This window comes from Danio rerio, chromosome 15 (assembly GCF_049306965.1).
Source record: "Danio rerio strain Tuebingen ecotype United States chromosome 15, GRCz12tu, whole genome shotgun sequence".
In the NCBI taxonomy this organism is placed as follows: Eukaryota; Metazoa; Chordata; class Actinopteri; order Cypriniformes; family Danionidae; genus Danio; species Danio rerio.
In genome coordinates this window covers 29,456,320-29,478,060 of record NC_133190.1, presented here as the reverse complement: position 1 = coordinate 29,478,060, position 21,741 = coordinate 29,456,320, and the positions used below count along the sequence as shown (strand labels likewise).

The following is a 21,741-nucleotide window of genomic DNA, read 5'->3' as shown; positions in this document are numbered from 1 at the left end:
TCTGCTGCTAATGTAACACAGCTACTGTGAAAACGAGGCTTTGACTCTGCTCTATTGACTGATGGTCGGATGTCAAAAAGGCCATTACAAAACAGATAGTTCCGGTTTGGAATTCTGATTGGCCAATAAAATGTTTCAGCTATAATAAAGAATATAGTCAAATCTATGATGTAAAACAACTTCTCCTTTAGCAATTTGGAAAGTTGGACTGTTTTAACTTGTCAGAATTATCAAGACAAGTGAGACAGTATTAATATTATTAACAATGATAACTATTTAAATAAACACAAAATAATGACCAAAATCTATGCAAGATTCTCCTTGTGGCATACAAAAAGATGATTACTTATAATTAGCTTAAAGACACTAATTGTAAACAGTGGTTTGAGATTATTGAATAATCCTGGCAATGGATGAGCTTAAATACACTACCTGACAAAAGTCTTGTTGGCGATCCCAGTTGTAAGAGTAACAAATAATAACTTGACTTCTAGTTGATCATTTGGAAAAGTGGCAGAAGGTAGCTTTTTCTAATGAATCATCTGTTGAACTGCATCCCAAATACTACAGAACCTATTGGAACCCGCATGGACCCAAGATTCTCACAGAAATCAGCCAACTATGGTGATGGAAAAATCATGGTTTGAGGCTACATTAAGTATCTGGGCATGTGAGAGATCTGCAGAGTGGATGGCAACATAAACAGCCTAAGGTATCAGGACATTTGTGTTGTCCATCAATTACAAATGACTGTAGAGGGCAAATTCTTCAACAGGATCGAGCTCCTTCTCATACTTCAGCATCACATCAAAGTTCCTGAAAGCAAAGAAGGTCAGGGTGCTCCAGGATTGGCCAGTCCATTCACCAGACATTACTGAGTATTTCTGGGGCAAGATGAAAAAGGAGCTGTTGAAGATGAATCCAAAGAATCTTGATGAACTCTGGGAGTCCTGCAAGAACACTTTCTTTGCCATTCCAGATGACTTTATTAATAAGTTATTTGAGTCATTGCAGAGATGTATGGATGCAGTCGTCCAAGCTCATGGGAGTCATCCGCAATATTCATTCTTTTCCACTGCATCATGACTTTATATTCTATACTTTACATTATTTCTGTTAAGTGACAAGACTTTTGTGTGTGCAAAGTCAAACCTAACTGTCCTAATTAAATAATTAAAAATCAAAGTTATTTTGGTAAAACAAGCATAATCTGAAGGCCTTTCGCTTTCAAATAAGCCCCTTCTGATACCAAATGATGAACTAGAAGTCAAGTTATTATTTCTTCTTCTTAACTCGGATAAGCAACAAGACTTTTGTCAGGTAGTTAAACATGAAAAAAGGAGCTTTTAAATATTAAAGACATCCCCAGCTAAGTAAATTGTAGTTGTTACAGAAATGGTAACCTCACCCATTCAGTTTTGTCGTTAAATATTTCATTTATCATTATTTCTTATGAATAATTCTATGCACCGAGATGGGTATATGTGATATAAATGTCATATATATCTCTACAATATTTCTACATTTTGTTTGTTAATAATTTTTTTTCTTTATCTGCATTGTTAAGATTTTATATTAAACAATTTAAAAAGCTATTAAAAACTAAACGAATCATTAAAATTACAAATAAAATAAATGTTCAATATTGTATTTTAAAAAAACAGCATAAATGTTCAGATAAAATAACAAAAAAATGTGTGTATCTGTGGTTACGTATACTCATATGCAGTACAGTATTTTCCAAAACTCTCTGCAATAAATCCCTTTTTTCTATTTTTAATGTTGGAAAATGTCATTTTACTCCTCATTCATAATTTACAAGCATGCAAACACTGGATAAAACAGTGCGGACAGCATGTCGAGGAAACAACTCTTTTTTCCAAACATGCACGTATCAGTTTTTACAAAGCAGCCAAGACATCAAACCACAAATTGTGGAACATGGAAGTACTTAAACCATAAATGAAAAAAAGCTGTGGTGCGTCTCAACATCCTATAGTTAAGAGTTCTGATTGTGAGTGATGAAGAGCCAGGGAGGTTTTTAATTTGTCATTACTTTCACAGACAGTGAGTGATCTCTGAGTGAAGCCGTGACGATTGTGAATCCAGCCTGTACTTTGAGCGTGTTCCTCAAACAGCTGCCATTTGAGCCACTTCTCCTCAACGCTGCGGCTTGAGGTCAGGGTGGACAGATTGCGCGTAATGTTTTTAAGATAGCATGAAAATGTCTTGGAGCAGAAGGCTCAGCGTGCGTGTGATAGACGTCCCATTCCCTATGTCTGGAAGGTCAAAGTCTGCAGCTGAGGCTCAGTGTCTCAGATCCACTGGTGATGGATGGAATCGTCCCACAAGTCTCAAATCTGGAGATCTGGATTGGTCAACAGGTGGAACTACATGGCAAAACTGACCTGTGGTTGTGGGAGAGTTGGAGTTTGTACAGTATGTTTTGCCCTGAGCTGGATTATAGTCTGCATGTCAACAACACAATCCAGTAAGCAGTAGAAACCAAGGCAGATGTGAATGTGTGCCCAGAGCTGCAGATCACAACATCGAACATCGGCCAATAACAAGCCTGTCTCAGAGCCACATCACAAACATACAGCCACAAGACAGTGACTGGACAGACTGCTGAAAACAAATGATACGTATTGATGAATAGTTTACAACTGATGTTTGATTTTAGGTCTAAAAACATGATTTAACTTGCAAAAATCACTTGATTTTTACATTGTTTTTCATTGTGTTTCGATTAAAAAACATATACATCACCTGTAAAAACAATCTTCTCTGTATATGCACCGGATACTTAATCTTCATCTTATAAAGACTATGTTTAATTGTTTACTATTTGTTTTCTTCAACCTTAAAATACCTCTTTTGCACAATATTGTTCTATCTTGTAAAAAAAACTTGTATAGTGTGCCTTAGGTTATGTGTATAGTTTAAGTATTTAGAGTATGTTAGTTATGTATGGTTTTAAAAAGCTCTTACATCCAGTGCTGTGTTCATATTTATGACTATGTTAAATGTCCACACAAGAAGCGGAATGAAGTTCAACTTTATTTGGCTTAATACACACGCACGCACACATTTTTCCAGCATAAAAAAAAGTGTGCGACACAGCTATTGATTTAGTTTTTTCCCATATTAGGGCTCAAAAATAAGTACTGCCTGATGGCCTGGGCCAGTGTGCGAGATGCGAGATATGCGAGGTGTGATCGGACCAGTGTTGCCTTGTCACTAAAGTTTAATTTGCTTGCAACTATTTGTAAATTGCGTCCAAATACAGTCTTGGAATTGAGAAACAGTTTGTGCTTTTAAGCCTTTAAATGCTACCTTTTCTGTGATGTCATAAACATCATATTGCTTTTCAGTTTCTCTTATGTGATTGGATGTTGTGAGCACATTTATTTTTTTTCGTAACTTTTTAACAACCAGTACAGCGAAGAGGCAGTAACATAAAATTATGAGGCTAAAGGAAAGCGTCTGTTTCTAACATCTTAAAAGCAGAAATTCACGTGGGTAAAACACAATAAAAAAAATATATATATATATATATATATATATATATATATATATATATATATATATATATATATATATATGAAGTAATGTTTTGCAAAGTAAGCCATCAGTTTGGCCAGTCAGCCACCTTTTGTTGAATATTTTAGAAATGTAATAAAGCACCTGCACATTTTCCATTCTTCTCTTTTTGTTCTCATAACAATTTAGATTTCTGCTCATTATACATGTATTTTAAAAATATTAACATTTTAAATTCTCAGACATTGGTTTTAACGTTTTGCTTTTTTTTGTTTTTTACGGTTAAGCCAGTGAAAATTTTTTCAGGGCAAGTAAAAATCTAAATGAATAAATAGAAGAAAAAAAAACTTCGCGTTGAACTCTGCATTTCTTACAATGTGTGGAGTTGATTTCTATATTAATTCATTAATATGTTTATTTATTGAGATATAGAATGAATGACTACTGTACATTTTATGAATTGCATTACCAGTGGTTTGTAAACCAAAATAATACTTTCAAACCATTTTAAGTGAAGAATAACATGTATATGATGGCAACACCAAAATAAAAATCTACTTAAATTCTTCTTTTTATTTTAAATCTTTATATTTTGTCACGATCTTTAAAGCACTATCATTTTTATTATATAAACTATATAACTATAAACTTCCCTTGTCTGCTGTGTGAACGAAGCTTAAGTGTGTCAAACGGATGACTGTGGAAATCTGGAAAAGCTATTAGTCTGCATTTTTATTCTCCTCTGCTGTCCTTTCACAGCTGTGGATGCTTGAAGTCTCGGCGAGAGAGACACGGCTATCTACAAAGAGCTTATCATCGTGACTAAAAAACCCCTCTGGATTCAGACGCCGAGATTAATAGGGGCATTTAACTTCCTAAACTTGTCTTAGAGCCACTATTCATTGATTTCAATATAATCTGGGTCAGATCAATCCAATTTAAAGCGTTTTAGAGCCAACGTGACACAAATGATATGCTCCCAGATTGATTAACGGGACAATGATAGCCTTGAAAAAAGAATCATCAAATTGGCCACTTCAATTGTTTGCCTTTTTGCATTGTAACTAATGGCCCGCTTCTAATGGACGCAGTGCACGCTCAACATAATACAATTTCCTCTCACTGAGAATCGAGACTTCGATTTGAAAGCGTCAGTAAATTTCAATTATCGTTATAAAATCATATCAGCGTTTCAGTGTAGCACACTTTTAGGTGATATCGAGCACAGATATTATGACCTGTCCCATGGTTTCAGTCATCCGACTTTATATATGTCACTTTTATGCCAGCCATTTCTTTAGCAAAGGACAAGTTAATACATTAACTAAATCGGATTAACAGAAGGTCATAAAAGTTATCCGGTTATCATGTTTTAAAGGGGTAGTTCACCCAAAACTACAAATTCAGTCATCATTTACTCACCCTTAACTTGTTTTAAACCCGTTTGACTTTTGTTAAACACTAAAAGAAGATATTTTTGAGAAAGTTGACATCTATAGACTTTGGTTTTCCTGCTACGGAAATTATTACAGGTTTTTAGCTTTATTCAAAATCACTTCTTTAGTGTTCTTAAGAATAAAGAAACTCATGGTTTGGTAGCACCTGAGGGAGTGTAAATAGTGAGTACATTTTCATTTTGGGGTGCACTGTCCTTTTAAGTACAAATAGCAAAAAAAATCTGAGCAATCATGAGAAATGAAGTTATTTCTCTCAAAAACAGACTTTTATTTGTCACTTACAACAAGCTGGTGCTGAATATACCTAGAACTTATTTATATATATTTGCTTTTTCAAAGTCTTTACACACTGGAAGTGGTGGTGACCTACGCTCACAAGTTCACGTCTGCAAAATTCAACTTCCTTTATTCGCCGTGACATAACTTCACAATGCTTCAAAAGCGAATATCCACAATCTCAATTGCGCGTCTAATAACTGGGTACAATCTCACAAAACGCCAAGACGGACACCTGTAAAATCAATCTCCCCTCGGCATGGTAAGACAATAAAACTGCTCTCAGCCTCCCTCGCGGTTACCAAATGAGAAAAGTCACTCTCGAGTGGAACATTAACAGTTTTTACAGTTAAAGTTAGGCTTAATTTTAGTAACGCATATGTTTACAATGGTAATTACGCACATTACGCCACTATGTGACGAGCTGGCCAACTCACCACTTTTATAATCTCGTAAAAGTTTTGATGTCTGTATTTTAGCATGACTCTGAACCCTATAAGATAACCATTTTGGTGCTTTTTACATCGTGAGGTTTTAATTATTTCACAAACCTGAACGGAAACTGACAAGGGAAAGGGAATATAAAAAAGGAAGTCTGGAAACGAAGAGCAAGTCCATTTACAAGACGACGTCATCGCATTTTGGCTTAAGCTATACTTTACAAGCATTCTGAATACGAACAGACAATTACACGCTCTGGAAATGCAAAACAAATACTGCCTTACCTCAAAATACCAGGCGACCTTCTGAGAAACATGCCACAAAACATAATGAGGAGCTTAATTCACTAACTAAACTCAATAAACGTGCCACAAATGAGAATAAATCTGTTACAAGCGGACGATGTTTAAGTCTACTCAAAAGTTTAATCGCCTAAAACTGCGATAAACCCAACCCATGTAGCGTTTCATTTCTGAGATAAGGTCTTTTATTATCCTCTAAGGCTTTTTGTTATCATTGGAGAAACATGGAAAACAGATGCTTAAAGTGTGAGATATTCCTGTTCAAAAGGTGTTTGAGGAAAATGAAGAAACAGACAAATCGCAACTCTGATCTCTGGACCGTGATAAGTCCCTCGAGCCAGCCTCGTATTGATTTATAACAGCTATTTCCAAGTACGGCAATGTAAAAACACAGATGAAAACAATTACTCTATTTTTGTAGGCAACAAGTGAGGTGGGTGGTAACTGAGACATTTTGGAGAAGAAGAAAAAATCTGTCACAATTTTGCGCCCTCTCTCCCTCTCTCTCCTTCTCTCTTTCTGCCCCTGTCTTTCTCAAGCCGAGCTTCAACACACAACAAACGCTGGCCACATCACAGGCTTCTTGGGGCCTGAGGGGGCCCTTTGATTCCAGCACGCCGTGGGCATTAGCGGGAAAGTAATTAGGGTAAAAAGTTCAACCGCAGCTCCATGTCTGCAGCACTGCCAGAAATACATTTCCTCCCCTTTCACTGGGCTATCCACAGATTCGCATGCATATTGAAAACACATTGAAATAAGGAGCCTGTTGCAGGGCCACTGGTGCTCTTGTACTGGTGTTTACAGTATTTAATTACTTTAGAAAAATGGCACAGATGCTGGAAAGGGAAACTGGCATGGTAAGGTGGACAGTCTCTTACCTCAAATGTCCTTAAAACCATTCATCATCTAAGTGCCAGTTTACACCTGGCATTAAAGTGTAGTTCACCTAAAAATTAAAAGTCCCTTACCATTTACTCTTATTTAAGTGGTTCTAAACTATGAAAGTCAATAGCTGCTGCATTCCAACATTATGCAAAATATCTGCTTGTAGAACGAATATATATTCTACGAGCAGATATTTTGCATAATGTTGGAATGCAGCAGCTGTTGACTTCCATAGTACTTTTGATTCTACTATGGATGTAATAGGCTGTTTGTTTCAGACATTAGTCAAATTATCTGCTAAAGTGTTCAGCAGAAGAAAGAACCAATTGAGTGAGAGTAAATTTTACATTTTGGGGTGAAATATCGCTTTAAAATACATTTTCGTAGGTACAATTAGAAGCAAAGACAGCTAAACAGCTAGATTGCTCACGTCATGTGATTGAATTTGTTCAAACAGCAATAAAAACGAAGACAAAAGCTGTTTTTCTCTCATTCTTCATTCACATTCTTTATTCACATTAATAAAACTGCCCAAGCTTATTTGACAATATTCATTCATTCATTTTCCTTCGACTTAGTCCCTTTATTCATTAGGATTCACCACAGCAGAATGAACCTCCAACTTATCCAGCATATGTTTTGCACAGAGGATGACCTTCCAGCTGCAACCCAGTATTGGGAAACATACATACACACTCATTCACATACATACACTACGGCCAATTTAGTTTATTAAATTCGCCTGTACCACATGTCTTTGGACCGTATATATTTATATATATACATATTTATATATTTATATATAAATATATATGCATATGTGTGTTTTTTATAAATATTTATAAATTACTGTGCCAAGAAAAAAAGATAAATAAAAAAATAATTAATGTCTTTTTCATTTAAGAAACGTAATAGTCGTAATCCTCCTAAATTTGCACAATCATGAAAAGGATGATGTTACACGCCTGTGCGCCTCCTCTGCAATTAATCGGAAAGATAAGGAGACGTATGCTCATGGAAAACCGATCTGAGACAAGTGCCCTTGAAAAACAGGGAAAACTTCAAAGCTATGAGATTCCCATCCTCCAAGAGGCTGAATTATGTGGCCATGCAGTCTGCATGAAAAAGCACCCAGGGATGATCTGAGACTCAACGATGCACCTGGCCTCAACTTTCCAAATCATTTGAAGGGTGGAGGATCCATCACCAGAAAGCAATGCATTTATCTTTAACATGACTGTAAGAGCGAAGATTGTGTCTGTCAGACCTATCAGCAGATCATAACGCCTACCTCAAATTACACGGAAACATGAAGCAAATGATAGATATGGTAAATCGGGACAAATGTCAGATGAGAAGAGAATCTGTGTGAGGCGCAATGATAAACTTTTAACACCGCTTTTCACTCCCTGAGCCTCCAAACAGAAAATAGGACATCCTAAAAGATTGATGGCCATAAAAAGATTTTATTTCATCTAATCTTTTTTAAATGTCCACATAAGAACCCAAAAGTAAACACTAGTTTGAAAGCAGACCCATGCATCAAATGCAAACGGCAGAGAAAAGAAACTAATGGACCTTTATGTCTTGTGTGTGGGCCAAAAAATAGCCAATAGAGCCAAAAACACAGATATTAAATATTTCATTTTTATTTAGTGTGTGCACAAACTGTAAACGCGCAAACAAACTAACTAATTCTAAGTACTTAATGTTGAAAGCTAGAGTTGCATTCATCTTTATTAATATTATTAATCTAATTAATACCCTAACTGGCAAATTGTCATTTAAATAACAATTTAGGAGCTTTATAACATTGTTATGCCAGTAGGTGGCAACAAGCAATTCGTTAAGTTATTTATTCAACAGATTTACTCAAAGGGAACAAGTATTTGAATTACTGAACCATTCCCTCAACAAGATTATTTAAAACTAAACAAATAAGTTTATTTTCATCTACACATGATCATGGAAGAATTACAAATGTAATTTTTACCAAATCCTTAATTTATCCTGAACCATGCAGCAAAAACACACAAATACCTATCTAACTTATAAGATGAAGTTTTAATGTACATTTTAAGGTGTACCCTTCCAAGCATGTGTGTCAAACTCAAGGCCTCAATTTAATTATTTTCTTTGAGTAGATTATAAACATGGTCAATGTGAACTGGGCAGAATAATTTGTTTGCCATGAAAAATGCAGAATTTGCATTAATATATTCAACTTGACCAGTAATGTCGCATCAGGTGAAAAGCATCCCACAAGTAATTTAGAGAGAGTACTGTACCACTGTGCTTCACATTTAGTGTAAACTCACCATTATAATAAAAGTCCATGCTGCTTTATATCAAATATTGACTATTAAATACATCACATATAATGCATATTTGTTTTGAGACATGTATATTTCCCATATTTATATTGGCCAACACGATGGCTCAATGGTTAGCACTGTCGCCTCACAGCAAGAAGGTCACTAGTTCGAGTTCCAGCTGGGTCAGTTGGCATTTCTGTGTGGAGTTTGCATGTTCTCCCCATGTTTTCATGGGTTTGAGTGCTCTGATTACCCACACAGTCCAAAGACATGAGCTATAGGTGAATTGATCAAACTAAGTTGGCTGTAGTGTATGAGTTCCCAGTAGGCTACTGGGTTGCAGCTGGAAGAGCATCCGCTGTGTAAAACACATGCTGGATAAGTTGGCAGTTCATTCCACTGTGGTAACCCCTGATGAAGAAGGACTAAGCCAAAGTAAAATGAATGAATGAGGGAATTTATAGTTCTCTCAAATGTGACAAAGTTTTGAAAAAAGCTATTGACTTGTATATTTGTCTTTGTTATTTACTTTGATGAGGAGTAATGTGAATAAAAGGATTCATGTTAAAATGGTCCAGAGAAGAAGCGTCTAATTTACATTTATGCAAATACATGTATGTATGTGTTATGCCTACTTTAGTATGTTATAATGAAATAAAAAGACAAATATCAACCAATATCTTGAGAAGTAGTAACAATTATACAGTTTTATAATCTTATACAGTTACACTTATGCCGATGACAGCCATAAAGCGGAGGTGAAAGTTTTGTTTGACAACCCCGCTTTAAGAGGATGGTTAAAAAAATTTTTATATACAATTATCCCATCACCATCACCCTTAACACTTGATCCAAACCAGTTTGTAATTTTTTTGATCTGTTGAGTACAAAAGAAGATATTCTGAAAAATGTTGGAAACATCCAAAGTAGGAAAAACAAAAATACTATGGAGGTCTATGGTTACATGTTTGGAACAGGTCAAAGGTGTAAAAGTAAATAAGTAATTAAGAGTAAATGATGACAGAGCTTTGATTTTTGAGTGAATTGTCCCTAATCTATTTGCTTCAGATGTGCCATGTTTTGGATGAAATCACTCGTATTCACCTCCACTGATCTCTGCATGATCGCACCCACCATGCCAAAAGATCTCACAGTTCCGGGTGTGATGGCAAGAGAGTAACAGGCTCATGGGCTCTAAAAGCATCACTTCCCAATCCTCCCTTAATCCTGTGTCTAATACAAACGCACAAACGCACGGAGATTTATCATTTAATACACTTAAGAGGGATTTCTCACATCTCAATAAAAATGCAATGAAAAGCACAGCTTAATAGCACAGTAGGCTTTAGCTAAATCGCTTTAAAAATAGTCACCGGACAAAACTGGGTTTCCACTCCTCCCAGCTATTGTGTAATTAATAAGCAGGCAGTTCGACTTTGTATGGACACAGCTTGGGGTGAGGACAGTTTGGGCCATGTTTAAAGAAAAAAAAAAAAAAAAAAGTAAAACAGATCTCATTGATAACACTGGGTGGACAGTGGACTGAGGCTCTGCTCATACAGTGGGAGAGTCACTGGACATCTGCCACCATCCTGGGGCCGAGCACAGTGTGGCGGCTGTAGAGTCAAAAATCATGGCTCTACGCCTGTGAGGACTGGACCCTCTTTTGAACCTCCACGTGCTGCAGTCCCTGACAGTGGTCCAGCTGTAATCTTCACAATGACAGAGGATTGCATTAGAGGATTGCAGCAGCGAAAAAAAAAAGCACATCCACATCCTCTCCATGGAGATCTGGAAATTTGAGGGGAAGGAAGAGAGGGCACTGTTTTCTGCCTGCCCAACGACTTAATTTCTCCACAATCCAGAGAACAAAAGCAGACCTCTTGAGGGGTGAACTTTTACCCCTTCCAAACATACTCACTGCACAGGCCACAAATAGTGGAACAGCATGCTTTTAAAATTCAACAGCCCATTATTAATATCCAGCGTTTGATATTCTCTAAGGGGCTACCAAAGCTTACATTTTCTACTTGGTTTTAATGATTTTAGCTCTTAGATGCATGATAAAATATGTAGATAAATGATACTTTTAGCACAAATCCTGATGTAAAGTTGAAGTCAGAATTATTAGCCCTCCTAAATTATTAGACCCCTCTATATTTTTCCCCAATCTCTTTTTAACGGAAACACATTTCTAAACATAATAGTTTTCATAACTAATTTATAATAACTAAATTCTTTTATCTTTGCCATAATGATAGTACATAACCTTTCACTAGATATTTTTCAATATTTATTTATTTATTCATTTAATTTTGTTTAATGCCATATCAGCAGCATTGGCTACATACATGGCAAACATATACTAAATATACAATATATAACATACAATCATATCAGTTTCATAACAAACATACATTATACAAAAGAAAAACTTAAAAATAGCAACAACACTGAAAAGATACATATACAATCTTTTAGTTTGATTAAAGATAAATATTCTAAAATTGCTTGAGAAGGCACCTCTTCAAACATTTACTAAATAAAAATGTTCTCTAATATCATTTAAAAATACACATTCCATTAAAATATATGTTATATTCTTACACAAAATATTCTTACACAAGTCACAAATAGATTTTTATTCCCTTTTCAATAAATATGTGTGTGTAAGTCTTGAGTGTCCGATTCTACATCTCGTTTGTAAAACCTTTTCAAGTTACTAGTATTCAGCTTAAAGTGTGACTTAAAGGTTTAACTAGGTTAACTAGGCTAACTAGACAATTTAGGGTAAGTGTTTGTTTTTTAGACAATCGAAAAATATATATTGCTTAAGGGGGTTAATAATATTGACCTTAAAATGTTTTTAACAGTGTAACAACACTTTTCTTCAGAAGTAAAACATATTATAGAAAATACCGTAAAAAAATCCTTGCTCTGTCAAACATCATTTGGGAAATATTAGAAAATAAACTAAACAAAGCAAAAAACACAAAAAAAAAAAAAACTAAATAAAATAAAATACAAAGCAAAGCAAAAGCAAAACAAAAAACAAACACAAAACTATATATATATATATATATATATATATATGTATATATATATATATATATATATATATATATATATATATATATATATATATATATATATATAAAGAATTAAATTAAATTAAATTTAAAAACAAATTTAAATAAAAATCACAAGAGGGCTTATAATTTTGACTTTAAGTGTAGATTTTATCTTCAGGTATAAATGGAATCAAATCTAGAATATTAATGTAAAAATCTATCATTTTCAGTAAAAAAAAAACAAAAAAAACAATACAAAACACAACAGGAAACAAATAAAATATAGATGACAGAAGGCTAGTTACCATAGAAGGTTTGTTACATTAGATGGCAGAACGACACATTAAACCATGAACAGACAAAACCAACAAAGAGGAAGAGAGAGAACAGAAAGAATGACCAAAAGTTAGACTGAACAAACAATAAAATGAACAAGCTAACAAAAAAAGAACAGCAGTATAAACAACAGAATGAATTATACAACAAACTAATGACAGAAGAGATGATAAAACAATGGAATAAACAAAACAAATAATAGAACAAACTACCTAAGGACAAACAAATAAATGGAAGAAAAATGACAAAACAAAGAATATTATGCCCAACAGAACAAACATATAGCAAAACAAACTAATATTTATTCTTATTTTTTTCTCATGACAGAGAGATGGACGGACAGACAGATGGATGGATGGATATGTATTAGGTAAATATGACTTCAGGTTTATACTGTAAATTTAGCACAATATATATAGTCACTGTAATACCTGTAGCACTAATTAAAAATAATAATAACAATGGAACAGTGGAAAATCAAACCCTTTCCAGACATAAGTGGGGGCCAACGGTCGATTGAATAGCACCACACACATTCCTTGCTAATTTACAAACTCTACCAGCACTGCAGCACAGCACGAAGGGCGCCGTGTGTACTTTGCAGTCAGGAAATTCACCAGATCCATACATTGTTTGGACTTAAGACATAATCCCCCTCCATTGATAACATTATGTCGAATGTGTCTGGCTGGAGTTCTGCTATAAAGGCTTTAGCACACATGCTTTTTTCCTCTTTCTGGTTTTCCTTTAATTTGCAAATCTTGTAATCTAAGCCTAAAGCTGACTGAACCAACTTCTAAACCAGCACTTCTGTATCGGCCAAGACTGCAATCTGTTTTCCATTTGAGTGTCAAGACAGCATCCACACTGGTGGTTGACAAAAGCTGTTATTTCAAAATGATTACATACTAAAAATCGTGTGAGGACTTTGGTAAGTTTATGAACTATTTCAGTATAAGGGAAAGAGCCGAGCACAGTGCAGCCTTTAAAAAAAAAAAAGGAAAGTACAGACCTAGGCTATTTACCAAACACGTCTACTGGAACGTAGCAGCGGCAACACCATTCACCCGGAGGGAGAGGGTTATGGTTTTCAACACGAGGCATGTTTTCAGCATTAGACCAACCGTTGCTGGAGTACAAAGCCAAATCGTCAGAGTCTGTCTCCATGTCAGGGCGGACACGGCGCATTTGGCTGCATAAGAGCCGGCAGAGTAAAGCTCTAGTCTTGAAACGGCTGGGATGGTGGTCTCCATCAAAGTGTGCTGAGGACAGACTTCCTTATTCTATTTCCTTGGGAGGAAATATTGAGTTAAGATTTGCAGCAGAAGCGGAGGAGTTGGTTTTAAGAGGTGGCAGACATAGCTGAGGGGAGGAGAGGAGCCAGTAACTGATGTGCCCTGTTCCTTCTCACTCCCTAAGGGGGCATATTTTCCACAAATTTAGGGTCCAAGCTACCAGAACTGTCCCTCTGGAGATGACCAGGATGGTCACTCATGGCCCGTTTCCAATGAAAGGTACAGTTTGATAAGGGTCACCTTTATCAGGCTTGCGTTTCCACTGCCAAAAGGGTACCCTTTGGCATATAATCTGCGATTATATTAAATAAATAAATGCAATATATATGAACACATACAGACCATTAAGGCCTGTGCACACAGAGACATTTTTGCTCGCGTTTTCTGTCTATGTTTAATGCCTTGTGACTATATAAAAGGGTGTCAATGTGATTGTGCACACCAACGCGCAAAAAGCCAGGCGCAACAGTGTCATTTAAAAAAAAAAGCGCCTCATGCTTGTTTTTTTAAACGGATGCACTGCGTTAAAACCTTCTCCTCCAATCAGATTGCCACTTTAGTTCACGTGCACGGAGCTGCTGAAGTTACAGTAAGCAGCACTTGGAGGCGCTCAAGCGCAAAACTGTCAATGCGAGCGCACATTGAAGAAGATACTTAGAGGCGATAAGAACGTGGAGCTGTTTATTGCTCTGCTGAACAATAATCATTTCTTCATCGCTAGAGCTGGAGCTGCTGCTTGAACCATATATACTTGTTCGAGTCACCAGTAGCGTGTGAACTTCCTCTCTTCCTCTTCTTCTGTGTTAAAAGTGGGTGTCGGAAGCTTAAAGTTGTGTAGCGCTATCTAACGTCAAAGAGTGATTTTGCATACTCTTCTGCTTGACGCCAGTGAAAATCGCTTGGGTTTGAATGCAGAAAAACATACACGAAAAGCGTCCCGGTGTGTAGGAGCCTTTACAGCCTCTGATATGTTATCAATCACAGAAAAACAGCTTAACACACAACATACATTTATTGCTTATTTGGGTTAAAAAACAACACGAAATATAGAAATATATGTGTCGTTTTTATGTGTCCAGCACATGTAACCTCTTGTTAGAAAGTAATTCCATCTAAGAGTTCATAATATTCCAAAAGGTCATGATCATAGTTAAACATGGCAGTTTGTTCATGTTTTAGGTTGCAGAAAACATCATTTGCTGCTGTTTTTTTCCGGCTTCTCCTTTGTTTTCTCATGCTTCACTCTCGCGTTTGTCAGTTTCTGAAAGGATCAGATGTTGGATGTTAGGCCCACCAGGTTTCATTATTATATGTATATATTATTACAGTGTAATGCCTTGGCTGTGTTTTTAAAAATGACAATTCCTTTGTTTTTATTTTCCGGCATCTGCGAGTGACGTATCTCTGTAAACCAATAGCATTCAGCAGCACATCTAGCTCCACCTTTTTGTGCCCTTTTCTTATGCTAGGTACCTTTTCAAAAGGGTGCCAAAAAAGTGACATGGTACAGAACACTTTTAGGTACCCTTTGACAGTGGAAACGGCCATAAAAGATTAACGAACCAAACCGTACCGAACCACTGGAAACAGTTCATCATTCAGCAGTAGGCATGGACCTGTTTAAGATTCTGATGATATAACCTTGGATAAAATTATAACGATTTCACAGTATTGTGATCACTGCTCTAAAATATATTCTTTTCAAATGTCTGGGTAAAAAAAAAAAATTTTCGCCTTTGAACAAAAAATATTTTAATTTGAGATACATTTAAAATATTTTGGAACAGTAAACATGTCAGACTAAATAATTAAAATGAATCATTGACTTATGCTGTCTTCATTAGTTTTCTAAAAACCTAAAAAAAAAAAAAAAAAAAAGGAATGGTAAAGCAGATAATTTTGGTGGTTTTAAAGCCTTGACTTTTCCAAACCACGATACACCTTGAAAACGGTTATCGTCCCATCCCTAGTCAGCAGGGTTACGCCATCTCTTCTAGAACACTCCCTGGCCCTCGTCGGACCTTTGATGCAGGTTATTATGCAGAACAAATTACGGGTTTTCAAATGTACTTAAGATTTGTACCTCATAATATCTAAATGTTGCACACGCTAAGGGATGTGGCTTGGCCTAGACTGTGCTTTAAAATGGGAAAACGCCATAAACCAGACAACAGACGGAACATTCCATTAGCACATGGACTTCACTTCATGAAGAGTTTTACATGTCTCCACTCGTGTCGCGCACTGCGGGAGAAGGATACATGCCTATTATATCCATAAAACTTCACTTTAGGGAAAAGTACAAAAATTTTAAATGGCCTTGACCTGCATTTCACCTCAACTGGACTTTCTCAAATCATGACATGGTGCAATGTTTTTGCAATATGTCGGCACACTAATTATATTCATATTATATTCATATTAAATCTCAAATGAGACCTTCAAACAGCACAAAAATTTCCACTTACCTATTCTCATGCAGATTTTTAGTACTTAAAAAAAAAACTTGAGAGAATCTAGTTATCGGTTGATTGTGTCCCCAAACATCAGTCACCTGCCTCCGAACTCAAACGATCACGACAAGGACTGCTACTGTGTTTAGTGACTGTAGTTCTGAGTCACAACACATTTATTATAAAGAAGGAGGCATTACAGTTGCTTTCCCACTGGCAGGAACTTCCATTTTCATTATTGATATATTGTCTCATTTTCCCATGAAGTAACTATTTTATTGTCTTGAACACATGGGATGGAAACATTTTATATATGAAAAATGTTTTATTCAATATTCTAAATTTGTGCATAAGTTAGATAGAAATATTGGTAATGGCAAATTAATGCAGTGGTTCACGATCCATTTTCCATATCCATTCTTACTAATTCTCAATAGCACAAATCCATTTCTGTGAAAAGCATACAGATCAACAAGAAAATGATCTACTGAAGTGAGTAGTCAGGGGCACATATTTAAATGCTGTTGAGAATCTGAAAACACTTCAGAAAAGCTCATAAGCACAAACTTTGTGTGTGTTGCAGTCAAGTGTATGTTCTGCATAATAGGCTTAAAAGAACACTTTCTTGATGTTTAGTGTTTTAATGTGCATCTATATAGCGTATTTATTGGGTATGGCCATACACCCAAAGCACATTACAATTATATGAGAGGACTCGCCTCACCATCACCAGTGTGCAGCTCTACCTACAGATAAATGCACAAACTATAATATAAACACTACAGATTACAAAATATGACAGCACAGAAATTTAGACTAGGTCAAAAATATATAATTTTATAGTTTTAAAGGGCAATTATTTAAGCCCTTTTTCAAGATTTAAGATAAGTATTTTGTGTCTCCAGAATGTGTCTGTAAAGTTTCAGCTCAAAACACCCATCAAATTATTTATTATACCTTTCAAAATATTGAAATTGTCTGCTCTGAACACAATGTAGTTGCTTTTGTTGCCTGTGCCTTTAATGCTAGTTCTTCCCACCCACCGTTCCCACGTGCCTGTCAGAGTGTGCCTCAATCTCCACCTTGGCTGCATCAGATAAATAGCACAGTGACAGACATGAAGGAAACAGATCTCACAAAATGTTTGTGAGAAACACTACAGTAAGAACTTTACTAATGATTGTTAGATGTATTTGTTGTGGACTTGCAACGATGAGTCTAACACAATGTCGTTACAAAGTTAACGCATGCATGCACACATACAAACATCGATCGCAATTAACTTTGCACGTTTTTGCGTGGCAAATGTGACAGGATACATGCTAATATTCACTGCTGTATGGATATCCATTATGTTAATGTCCAAAACAAATGGAATTTAACATCTATAAACCAGGATTCAAGCGTCTTTCATTTATAACTGTACACACAGGTGGCTGTGGTAATAAAGTGAAGACGGTAAAATCGCTGTAATTCATTACAAACATGTTTTAAAACATTTAAAAGTTGTACATGTACATTTGATGATGACTGATGATCACAGAGAGCTGAACAGTTCTTTTAATCCCAGTTACTTTGCGCATGTCCTGTCTTGTTGATACGATTATACGCGTCACTACAGAGACATGTTAATACGCAACTGTCAATCAATTTGGTAGGCGGGGAAACCGCATTCCTACATCACGTTGTGGTCGGCTTCAAAATGGAAGGGATTTGAATCCTATTTTAATGTCAGGACACTAAAAAGAGACCAATTGTCTTTATATCACCCCGATATGACTGTGGAGACACTACACACAGTTCTGTCCAAACAGCTTACAAAAGATGATTTTCATCATAGGTGCCCTTAAAATGTCTCTGGTGCTAATCAATAATAGTGTCTCTCATTATAATACGTGATGGAAAATAATCTAAAAAGAACAAAAAAAGTTTTCGATAATAATTCTGTAATTGTGACCCTTCTGCTTAAACCGTACTTGTGTGCAGCTTTAAAAACAGCCAAGCATGACCTGTGAATATGAAAGCTCCTGTAACACTAGGCCGAGCTGACAGTGGAAGTGACGTGGTCGTTGTTCACTCACCCTGAAGAACCCGTGCTCTTGCACACGCCGAGGAGGGGCCGTTTCTCAGCGAAGCTGTCAGTGTTGAGGGAACCTGCACCCGGAGGGACAGAAGGGGGAACATTAACCACTGACCCACATAAAGAGGGACATTCATTAGCCACCCGCATATGAGGCCCGTTGTCTCTCTGCCAAAGCCACCCACCCGCCGAACTCCATCTTAAAAAACAGCTACCGCAACAGGAAGCGTGTTGATTGCATTACAAGAGATCTGTAATCAAAATTATGCCTTGAAAATATCCTTTTAAAAAAAGCGGGCACCTCACTCCTGTCAGCTTTGACATACACACAACCTCACTTACCAGAAAATAATGCCCTGGTCCTCACAAAGACTTATAGGGATCAAATGAAATTAAAATACCAGCATGCAAGACATTAAATGGAGACAGAGAACAGAAACGCCACTCAGCTCAATGTGTTGAACACAAACCATTTCTCCTCCGACTCTAATGGAGAAAGCCTTCAAAGCTTTCGGAGGAGTCTTCTGTCTGACTGGCTTTAATTTCAAGGCTTCGGAGGAATTACAGAATGGCAAAAGGCCGGTAGGCATACTTTGGGTGGAGAAAACATGTCGCAGTAAGTTTACAGATGCCATATTTATCTAATTCTCTTGATTTAAAAGAGAAGGCGGGGGGAGAGACGTTCATTCATGTTGGGGTAGAAGAAGATGTTAGCCTTTGTGGAGCTGTAATTTGGACAGCCATGCCATGACACTAATCAGCTCCAGGAGAGAACGGTCCCTGTGGCATGGCGTGTGAGTGCAAATGTGTCATTCTCAAACCTTAACACTTTAAAGGGCCTCTCCTCTATCTTCACTTCTATGTCATCAGACATTGCGACTGCTCACGATATCCAATCATAACGCAAATACGACAGGCTTCTAAAGGACAACAGCTGCCTTCTATTTAAAAGAACAATTAAGGGGCAGAAACCACCCCGTGTTCTTGTCTGCCCGTAGCTGTGTCCCCCGAAAACGGCTGGACTTTAAAAAGTGGCTTTCGTTTAAGATTTCCAATGTCTGCTTTTAATTTATGCGGAGAAATATTAAGGGAATTGTTTTCTGGAAGACATAACAAATTTCCTGTATTTCAGAAAAAGGTACATTTTTAGGAGAGCTGCTTTCAACAGTTAGATAAATTGAAATGGTGAGGAAGCAATCGCTGACTTTTGGTCAGCTGTGAATAGGAACATCCGTAGCGGTCACCTGGAAATGAATCATTGCAAAACAACAGCACAAGTCAGAAACGGAACGGATGTGAGGAAAAGAAAAGAGAGAGCCAGTTTGTCTCTTTAGAGAAAGTGGAACTTCCTTCTTTATTCTGGGAAAGACCTTGCCTTATTAAAATTGACACCTATTTTCAGGACTTTCCAAATCCGCCCACCCAGCTAAAACAATTACTCTTTTTAAATCCCACTACAGTATGACACTGTTTGCGCCAAACAGATCGCAATCAGTTTCCCCACTTGTACAATTCATTTGATTTAGCAGAGAAGCGTTCTCCTCATGTGTCGGCTGTCTGCTGCTTCTTATTATGACAATTCTCTTTTATCCCAATCCAGCCGGCATTCAATGCCTTTATTGTGCATTGTTTAAATCTGCCAAAAGGACAGAAAGCAAATTCTGGGCATAAATGTCACCCAACAATACAACTCAGTGCATTTCCTATTCCTTTTGTTTTTACATTTGCATATGGGATAAAAAAAAAAACAGGATTAAATTTAAAACTAACAACCTGATTTATTCACAAAAACCACCCTAATTTATCAAAAAGAAAATGAATATCTTTAAAAGGGAGAGAATTTGACCTTACATAAAAATCCTAGCACACCTAATCAGGTTGCACATTTTTTCTGTTTTGAAAGATGTAGCGTTCTTTTGTCAGGCTATTCATTTTGGTCCCCTAACAAACGGAATGAGCACAAGCATGCGATGACCAATGAGTGAGTCGTGATGAAAGAGAAGGAAAATCACAGAAGTCTGCAGTTCCTCTCTGCCAAAGCGGCGGTAAAAGTCCAGGCAGCCAGCTGACAGCATGCCAACATAATCGTGAAGGACTGATTTTAATATTATGATGGGAAAACAGCGGGGCTCTGGCGAGCTCTCTGCGCTATTAAGAAACAGAAGGTAGTCTTTAATTTAAACATGATATATGGAAAAGCCAGTAAGGAAGAGAGACATGGAACTTTATAAATTGCTACATCTCGGTCTAACTTGATTCGAAAAAGCATGTAACTGCCTCAAACTGATTTTATTTTCTGCAAATTTATGGACAAATAGCAGTGGCAAACGTAACATGTAAAAGAACGTGCCGTTTATGTGACATATGACATGTGAAATAAATTTAAGCGTAGCCGGAGATCGTGCTCTGTCGACACATATTTCAATTTGGGGGTGGACGCTTGTTCATGACAAGCTGAAAATTAAGATGTCACTGGAATGTAGAATTTGTAATAATATTTCAGAGCAGCAGCTTTGCACACAGTAATGAAAGGGCTTCTGGCAGGGATCTCAACCCAAAGTTGGATCCTATTATATCTATTCAGGAAAACAGCAGGAAGAGAAAACACTAAATAAATTCTAAAATAATAAAATTTAAATTAAATGAAACAGTTTTTATATATGCTAACTGTAGGATGGCAAACAAACTTTTATCATAGAGAAAAATGCTTCATAAAAGCAATTGTTTTATCTACAATATGCATTTATTTCATTAAAATACTGTAAATGCATTAAAAAATGCATTAAAAAGTGAAATACTATAGCAATTTAGTATAAAATAGTTTATACTAGACTTTTGTCTCTATTTTAAAACAAAGCTAAAGTAAAGCAGGAATTACTCCATTACTTCAGTGTCACATGATCCTTCAGAATGAATTTTAATCAGCTGATTTCATACTGATTTTGATTATCAGTGTTAAAAAATGCATTTTACTGTTGGTCAACAATAAGGTGTTGGGTGGAAAATGTTTGAATCAAGAAACAAAACCAGTTCAGAATCACAGTCCTACATTATAAATTAGCCCTCAAAATTTAGACAGTTAACAATATTAAAATATAACTTAATAAATAGACAGTGCTTCCCACACATAGACTTTACTTGGGCGGGCTGCCCAGATATATTTATGGCCACGTAAGTATATTTATTGACACTTTTTTTTTTACTATTATTAACATGCTTTTACACTTTTTGTATCCGCTCAATATAACCAAACATCAGCGATCGATTAAGTAGTGGAAAATCTTCTC

General features: G+C 36.3%; 1 protein-coding gene across 9 annotated transcripts in view; it reads right to left on the bottom strand.

The window, feature by feature from the left end:
• Nucleotides 1-21,741, bottom strand: part of bcas3 (BCAS3 microtubule associated cell migration factor) — a 402,314-nt gene that overhangs the window by 363,027 nt on the left and 17,546 nt on the right. For all 9 annotated transcript variants that reach the window (XM_021481360.3, XM_005157643.6, NM_200622.1 and 6 more), the window contains 1 exon segment: nt 18,456-18,528. In XM_021481360.3, the coding sequence (XP_021337035.1) occupies nt 18,456-18,528 (73 nt within the window).